The 9451-nt window shown below is 28.8% G+C and overlaps 2 protein-coding genes across 2 annotated transcripts; both read left to right on the top strand.

The window, feature by feature from the left end:
• Window positions 1-323: 323 nt before the first annotated feature.
• Window positions 324-1668, top strand: OCT59_009399 (uncharacterized protein; the record flags this gene model as incomplete). Its single annotated transcript, XM_066133522.1, has 2 exons — window positions 324-381; window positions 453-1668. 2 exons carry the CDS (start codon window positions 324-326, stop codon window positions 1454-1456), a joined length of 1062 nt encoding a protein of 353 aa, XP_065999954.1. The 3' UTR covers window positions 1457-1668.
• Window positions 1669-5293: 3625 nt separating this feature from the next.
• On the top strand, window positions 5294-6596 carry OCT59_009398 (uncharacterized protein; the record flags this gene model as incomplete). The annotated part of the gene is made up of 4 exons (XM_066133520.1): window positions 5294-5578; window positions 5655-6105; window positions 6364-6459; window positions 6562-6596. The coding sequence occupies 4 exons, from the start codon at window positions 5294-5296 to the stop codon at window positions 6594-6596; spliced, it is 867 nt and encodes a 288-aa protein (XP_065999953.1).
• Between the last annotated feature and the right edge of the window lie 2855 nt (window positions 6597-9451).

Genomic DNA, 9451 nt, shown 5'->3' with positions numbered 1-9451 from the left:
ATGACAATTTTTCAAAAGAATGGATTGAGAATGAGAAGAATAGCCGGACGACAGGTAACAATTGAAAGAATAGATTGAAGATCTTTAAAAGAAATGAAAAGAGATTATTTAATTAAAATTTAGCATCATTGATGATAACAATGAAAATTTCTATTCAAGGGAATTTGGTAAGTCAAAATAATGTAAACTAAAAATAGAAAATTTCGAATTCCAAAACTATATAAACCCTCACTCTTCTCCCTTCAAAAAACTCTCCAGTTCGATCTGAAATAAATTAAAAAGTTCGAAATCAAAAATAAAAATAAAAGGTCTAAAATTCAATTATGAAGTTAACAATAGCTATTTGTTTGGCAATTTTGGGAGTTTCAACCCTTAATGAAGGTGAGTATAAAACTTGTCTGTAAAGAATATAAGTAAAATGTTTTTTTCTAATTCATTTTATATATATGTAGTTACTGCTGCTCCTACTCCTAATACCGGGATTGAATTGAATAATAAACGTGACGAGTCACCTTCTTCATATTATTATGATGATAAGAAGAAGGAAGACAAAGATGATTATTATTATTACTACTACGATCATAAAAAAGGGAAAAAAGAACATTCCTACAAAAATGATAAAGACGACTACTACAAGAAAGATGATCACAAAGACAAAGACAAGAAGTATTACAGACGTGATGCCTTAGCTTCACCAGATGATTCCTACAATGACGATTACTACAAGGGTGATGACTACAAGAATGAGTACTACTACGAGAAAGATGACCACAAATACGATTACCACAAGAAAGATGACCACAAAGACAAGGACAAGAAATACTACAGACGTAATGCCTTAGCTTCACCAGATGATACATACAATGACGATTATTATAAGGATGATGACTACAAGAATGAGTACTACTACGAGAAAGATGACCACAAATACGATTACCACAAGAAATATGACCACGAAGACAAGGACAAGAAATACTACAGACGTGATGCCTTAGCTTCACCAGATGATACCTACAATGACGATTATTACAAGGAAGATGACTACAAGAATGAGTACTACTACGAGAAAGATGATCACAAAGACGATTACCACAAGAAAGATGACCACGAAGATAAGGACAAGAAATACTACAGACGTGATGCCTTAGCTTCACCAGATGATACCTACAATGACGATTACTACAAGGATGATGATTACAAGAATGAGTACTACTACGAGAAAGATGATCACAAAGACGATTACCACAAGAAAGATGACCACGAAGATAAGGACAAGAAATACTACAGACGTGATGCCTTAGCTTCACCAGATGATACCTACAATGACGATTACTACAAGGATGATGATTACAAGAATGAGTACTACTACGAGAAAGATGATCACAAAGACGATTACCACAAGAAAGATGATTACTACAAGAAAAATAAAAAAGATGACAAGAAATCTTCTTATTAAAATTTTTAAAATAGATTTCTATATATAATTTATCTACTAATTAATTACCTTTCAGAATTTTAATTTGTTTCAAATTGTTTTTTTTTTATTGTAAAAAATCGAAATTATGTGAATAGTTTTTTTATCTGTATATTTTTAAATAGTTCCCTTCCCCTTCCCCTTCCCTTCTCATATATTTAGTAAAAGAAAAGATTATACTGTATTAGTTACTATAAATATAATAATCTATTTGTATAAAATTAAAATTTTTAACATATTAATATTACTATATTGTCTAACTTATTGTACTAGAAAATGAAAGAACACGAAAGAACACAAATAATTTTATCCAAAATAATTTCTATTCACTATTAATTTTAACTTACCAACTAGATTAGGTTGATGTGTGGCGATTTCGTCGCCATCAGATAGATTGTTGAAAATTATATGTGATTAGGCCTTTATTCATGATTATTTTATTGGGTATTTGCTAAATCTCACCAGTGATTATCACTGTTGTAACTGAAATTGAAATTTAACTGAATTTAAAATTCAGTCAACTTTTCCAGAAATTCCCATATCTGAATTTTAAATTCAGTTAAATTTCAATTTCAGTCACAACATCACCACGGTGATTCTTAATTATGGCCAAAAATTACAATTTGGCCGGAGTTATAAATGCCGGTTTATAATTTTGGCCAGAATTAAAAAATACTGATCACAAAATTTTAACTTAAATAATAAATATGTTAACAAATATTGACCATGACAAATTTTTAAAATTTGTTAAAAAAAGCTTTTAGTAAAGTGAAAAATTTTAAAAATCAAAATTTTGCATTTTTCTCAAAAATTATCTGAAAACAGCCTTTTTGACCTTAGACAAATCTCTTCTTCTTGTAAATTTACATATAGAATAACTGTTTAATATGTGTAGTTGATTATTTAATTTAATATTAATCTTATAAAAAATCGGACTAGTGAAAATCACCAATGGTAACAATCACTACTGATTTTATTTACTATAAAAAAAAATTGTAATTCCAAAAACTATAAAAGTTTGAAATAAATAATAGCAAAATTTATTCATTTTATTTCTAAAATTGATAAAAATTTTCGCGGACAGTCACTGTTTATGGTTCATAATTATGCTACGCCTCTACCCTTTAAGACTTAGGGTTCTGTACCTTTGCTATTATAGCATTCTGAATTATCAAGAACTCATTACAAAGAGAGAACTACCATCAAGATTGTATGTCACGTTAAAGAAATTTCTTAAAACTTTCTTCTTAGCGCTTGAGCAACTTCATATGTCTGTTTAGGAAATATAGTGATACTATATTCTTTAACCGACATAACAAACATTTTGATTAATGAATTAAGAGGTTTGCTTCCATAAAATTTTTAATCCTAGTGCTGATGTGATTTCTATACTGGCGTAATTTTATTTCGTACTAATATAATTAACCTGAGAATATAAATAAGAAAATTCATACATCATTTACCATTTAGAGGTTGGAACCGGTCCAAAAAGTCTTAACCAGTTAATAACCGGTTAACCAACCCTTTACAGCAAATTTTTGACGAGAGTTGTCAGGTTGTTGGATTGAATCAGCCCAAAATTGAGTCACGTGATATTTGTGTTCGTTATTTTTTCAATTAGCCGACAATCCGACAAGTCGGCAACTTTCGGCAAACTCATCCTAGCCAGCATTAAAATTCGGCCAGAATTAGCAGATATATTTTTAATTCCTGCAAAATTAGGCCACTGTCAGTTCGAAACGAAACTCTGGCCGAAAGTCGAAATTCAGGCTGACACTATGAATTCCGGCCCGCATTATGAATTTTATACAAAAAATTCCTTTTATCCGAAGTCCCGTGATTTATAATTCTGGCCGGCACCTAAATTTGGCCAGAATTACAAAGTATTTTCAGCATTTACAGAACTAACGTGTGAACGATAAATAATAGTAAGTGGGAAGATTAAGTAATGCATGATTTTGTCGTTTTGATATTATTTTGTTAATATGTTTTCGTGAGTTGAAATACGAGATTCAAAGATACTTAGGGGAAGCTATCGCAGTTTGAAAGTTATATTTAGGATTTTGGAATTTTAATAATGAATTTATGAAAGATACAATACGTGAGATATTGTTAAGTATGGAAAACTATCGAAGTTTGGAATTGTAAATTATGAGTAATAAGAATTTGATAATGTTAAGGGATTTTGGGATTAAAGAATATTAATTTTTTATTAGTTTTATTTTAGTTCTCATTATATTTTATTAAGAACCAAGCATGAATTCGGGATAATTTTAGTTATTTTGTATATTTTATTATTATGAATAAAGATAACAATGTTCAATGACGTGGTGGCAAACGTGCGTAAGCAGGGCGCGTCATTACAGTACCAAGTTGTCTCTCGGTATGTCCCGTATATTGTAATCAGCTGTAATCGGTTAAAAATTGATTTTACGTAACCGGTTAACAAATGTCTTACCTCTAGATTATATTTTTATTATATTACAAGGTGTAACCCGTTTATACTTGCCGCCCATTTACCAAAAAACAAAGAAATTCATTATAGCAATCTATTGTTATAGAAAAAAAAATATCTCATTAATTAATATGAAAAATAAAAAAATTCCAGAACAATTTAATTATAACGATCTATTGTTAATAAATAAAATAAGTAAATTACGTCAGTCTATTGAGCTTGATACAACCTAAAAAATAATACTATTATTAATAAGAATCGGCAGTTGCCGTGGCGCAGCCCGCAGCATCGGACTTTCCCTGTTTCCCAGCGTAACCTGAAAAAAATGTCACGAAAAATCACGTGACTTTGATTTGTCACAACCGTCACACCCACTGCGTTTCCATTTTCTATAAGTATTTGAGGGATAGTTTTTTCGAGTAGGTAAAAACTTATTCGTCACTCCTTATTCGTCACACGTGCGCCACACTTAATTTCAGTCAAGTTGCATTTTGTGACATTTTTTTCAGGTTACGCTAGGGAAGTTGCAGCATCGACGATCCAAACCTAAATAGTGAAAGAATGTCGGAAACCGGCAAAAAATAAAAATAAAAAAATTAGCCGAAAAAGAAAGAAAGAATAAAAAAAAATTCGAAAGAAAAAGAAAAAAAATTTTGGGAAATATTACACAATACGGTTATTACACGTGTATTTTTTTTAGTTATATAAAATGGATTATAAATATTATATTGCAAGTATGATGAAATATGATGATTATTAATAAATGAAAAATGAAAAATGATTAATTTCTAATTTTAGTTTAGAAATTGTTTTTTTTCTTTATTGTAATAATGTTTTTCCCTTTTTTGAAAAATAAAAAAGATTTCACTTTGAATTTATGGCCTTTTATAAAGCATTTTATATACAATTAAAGTTCCTAGAATAAATGCAATAAATTCCCATCTTTGATTTTTAAAAAAGTACCAAAATCAAACTTTAAACCATTATTAGGAAGATGCACTGTTTGTTACATGAACTGTTTGTTGTTTCTTTAGGATTTTTTTGAATTCTTATGATGAATTCTTTTTTTTTTTACAATCAGACTTTTAAAAATTACGCAAAATGGTTAAATTTTTTTACAGATATCGCAACTATGTAACGTAAAGAAAAAAGTATTGTAACGTAAAAAAAAAAATTTTTTATTTTTTGTTAGTTCTACTACTGTATTTAGTTAGTTTTAGTAACTTACTGCAGTTAGTAATAACTTTCTAGAAATCATTGTTTTTTTTTCTACTACATGTAAATTTAATAGAGTATATATATGGGTGATTTCGTGGAAGGATAAAATTATTTCTTTTTACAAAAAAAAAGAAGGATAAAGAATTATGAACCAAACAAAATCAATCCCTCTAAGTGGAAATGATGTTATTGATAATTTTATCAGACACACTTTAACTAGAAAAGAAGGGAGAATGGAATTTGTTCCTTACGAAAAATTTAAGGATGTAGAATATATTGCCGAAGGAGGATTTAGTAAAATCTATAAAGCGACTTGGATCAATGGTCCAATAACTAATTGGAATGATGTGAACCAACGTAAAGGAGAAATGACAGTTGCTCTCAAGGAACTTTCTAATTCTAAAGATATAACTTCTAATCAATTAAATGAGGTAAAACATCTTATTATAATTTTTTAATTATTAATCAAATAAAAAAACAAACAATTTAATAATATTAATTTTTTAGCTCAAGATATTTAATTATGTTTCGAGTCGTGAATGTTGTAAGCATTTGGATTTTATAATCAACACATATTATGGAATTACCCAACTTCCTACTACCCAGAATTTTTTGATAATCACAAAATATTGCGAATACGGTGACTTATCGAATTATATAACCAATAATTTTTACAATATGGACTGGGGAATAAAGTTACAAATCTTGTATTATATGATACTTGGGCTTAAAACTATACATGACGCAAATGTAATTCACAAAGATTATCATAGTGGTAACATTTTTATAGATATGAAAAATGATAATTTATTACTAGCGACAACAGGTGATTTAGGACTAAGTAAATCATCACTAAATGATGATGAGGATAATGAAGTATATGGTATTATTCCCTATGTTGCACCAGAGGTTCTTCAAGGACAAAAATATACTAAAGCTTCAGATATTTATAGTTTCGGTATGATTATGTGGGAATTAATGACAGGTAGAAGACCATTTTGGGATCGAAATCATGATACCGATCTTATTATTGAAATATGTGATGGTCTTCATCCTCCAATTGTTACAAACGCACCTGAAGATTATATTAAATTAATGCAAAGCTGTTGGCATTCGGATCCAAATAAAAGACCAACTGCAGCTAAACTGCAAAAAAATGTTGAGAATATACTTTTTCAAGAGCCATTTAATAAAACTAAATCTATTATATCAACAGACATTGGACCTAGAATAACACATAGCATATACAAAAGTGGTTCTTTAAGTGCAATGGTAGAATCTGTAGAATCTACTAGAAGCTTAAAAGTTCAAGGTAAAATTTACTTATGATTATTATTGTTTTAAAAAATTCTCTTTCCTGGTATATAAAATTAAATATTTTTAGAGACTAATTATTATTATTATTATTACACAGTTTATGTTTCTAGAGAATTCGAATTCGATATTTAAGATTAATGATAATATAATTAGTATATTAAAATCTGTATAATATTCTCGCTTTTTTCAATTTATCTTATATATTATCTCTGTATGAAGATTTCCTATGTATACTATTCTTCTCTAAAGTGTAATATTATATTTTCTCTTTTAACAAATGTTTATTAGTTTAACACAATAAAATCATCTATCAATTATGATAAAAATTTGTCCATCTAAAAGATCCCACATGATCGGAGTGGCGTAAATCATCGGCTGTGAATCTCTGTTATGAAAAAATCTATTTTATCGCAAATTTTGACAACTAACTAGTAAGTTGCTACTAGTCTCACCCATAGGTAATTAAATCATTTACATTTTATACATGCCATATATAATATTGTTAATTTAAAATCTATTATTTTTGTATTCATCTAATTAGTTCTTAATTTCTACGTATTATAAATTATATCTTGTATAATTTTTTTTTGTTTGTACAAATTTCAGCACCACGTGATCTAATATGTAATTAATGTTCATAAACATATATAGTCCTCCATAGCCGCATTTCCATTAGGATAGTGAGCAGTAGTAGACTTGTGTCAACCTTTTAACTGTGTCCAAGACAATTTACCTCAAGATATGATATCAACATAAAATATGGTTTATGGATCTTACTGCCAATATTGTTTTGTTTTCACATTAGCTCTGTTCATTTCCAATCGGTTGCATTTTTTGGTCAGGTTTAGTTTATTTTGATTTGTCTGATTTTTGTGCAACACATGAAATATCTGACCTTTTGGCTCATAAACTTTTTGAGTTTCTTAGGTCGAACATGTCTCACAAATAGAATGGCTTATAATTAGGGATAATTATGGTTCGAACCGAACCATTCAGTTCAAAGGTTCAGTTCAGTGAACCAAACTGATTTGAACTAAACCCTTTCTAGTTTAACCACTTCACATCAATTAAAAGTACTTTTTATTAGATGTAAATGAAAAGAATCAGGAGAATTTATCCGAATTTATATAAAAATAATTAATAAACTTTTAAAACTTATAATATTCTTTTGTGTTTTAATTGTATTGATTGTAATGTATTTATCAAGTTAAAATGAATAATTTATAATTTGTATAATTTAATTTATTTAATTACACAATGTGAAACAACAAACCAAATAAATTCGTTCAATTCATTTAAATTCAGTTCAGTTTGGTTCAAGCTGAATTGATTGAACTGAACTATGATTCACCTGGTTCGGTTCAAGGTGTGAACGAACTGAACCACGAACCAAGTGACTCAGTTTGAACCACCGGTTCACTGAATTGTGATCATCTCTACTCATAATACACACGACCGAAAATGGACAGGCTATTCATCAGATGTTCATTACAAAAAAATGAGATTACTCAGTAACTTAATTTTTTGATGCGTCACAAATAGCGAATATCCGCACGTGTGGTCGTGTGAATCATATCCACCGAACTGCATATAATAATTTTAGCATTCTGCAGATAATCTATTTGCATACGGACTATACTGTATAATTCCATGACCCCGAAGGAAAAAAAATATCAACACACGGAGTAAAAAATTAATGAGTAAGAGGGATTATCATTTGCGTGCAAAATAAATTACTCATCATATTACTCGTCACCCATTTAATAAAAATTTATTGTTATATCATATTAAGGAAATTCTAGCCCGGTCTTCTTTATTCTTGTACAACTTATTTATTTACCTCAATGAAAAAAATATAAATAGATAATTTGAAATTATATTTCTATTTATTTCTGATACATTTCTCCTTTGCACATACTATGCATTTATTTTCTTTTCTTTTATTCTGCAAAACTTTTAGCTTTCTTGTTGTGTTAGTTTCATCATGTTCACCAGAATACGAAGACGAGGCTTTCATTTATGAGTTTATTAATCTCTCCCACTTACCGATTCAATATACATGTACTTGGTTACAATTAGTATGATACATAAAAAGAATTTTATTTATTATACGATTATTTAACTTGATTTTAATGAGATGGTCTTAAATTGTAAAGATATCCGAACCAGCCTTCCTCAACGATTGAAACTTGGAACTCAACTGGTACCCAACCTTCAGATGATGAAATTTTCCTATTGAAGTAACCAGTAACTGGTGTTTGTAAGTTTCGACCATTTATTAGTACCTATCAAAATTTGAGTAAATAATAATAAAAATTAATTATGAATTAACATATTGCTTTGCATATTAACTAACTTTTTTTTCTTAATCGGTAATATAGTTATTGAAATACCGGTTGAAAGTATCCCTAATATTGGTGTTCCTTTCATTATTAATAATAGGTTAGCATTTGAGGGAAAATTCGTTAACTATGTGTAGAAAAAATCGGATCCAAGGATTCGCCTTTGCTCGTCTGAAGGAAATGAACTTACATGCATAGACTAGTTTGTTATATTATACGTTCTATATGCAATCTTTAAACTGAGCGTCTACCTGCCTAGATTCATCTATCTGAAGGGTATGAAGTAGAATCAGAAAGAGTAGAAACTGCATCCTAGAAAATGAATGATTAATACACAAATCATACACGAAAATATCTTGATGAATCTTTGAACGAAATGGAGAAATTACAAAGTGTATAAATAATAACAAAATGTATACAAAAATAATATGGTCTTTGTTGGTTCAACTAGTTCCAGTACAATAACGTAAAAAAATAATTTAATCTAAAATGTTGTTATGTGGGCTTCCATTTTTTCTATACATTATCGACGAAGTATCACTTAATTCTTTAATATATTCATATTTATACTTAATTATAAACCATGTATTTTTAATCTTAAAGCGCTAATAGCACTAATGAAAGATCAATATCGAATGTGATGCC

The sequence above is a fragment of the Rhizophagus irregularis genome, chromosome 17, assembly GCF_026210795.1.
Source record: "Rhizophagus irregularis chromosome 17, complete sequence".
Taxonomy (NCBI): Eukaryota; Fungi; Glomeromycota; class Glomeromycetes; order Glomerales; family Glomeraceae; genus Rhizophagus; species Rhizophagus irregularis.
This window is presented reverse-complemented; position numbering and strand designations above follow the sequence as displayed.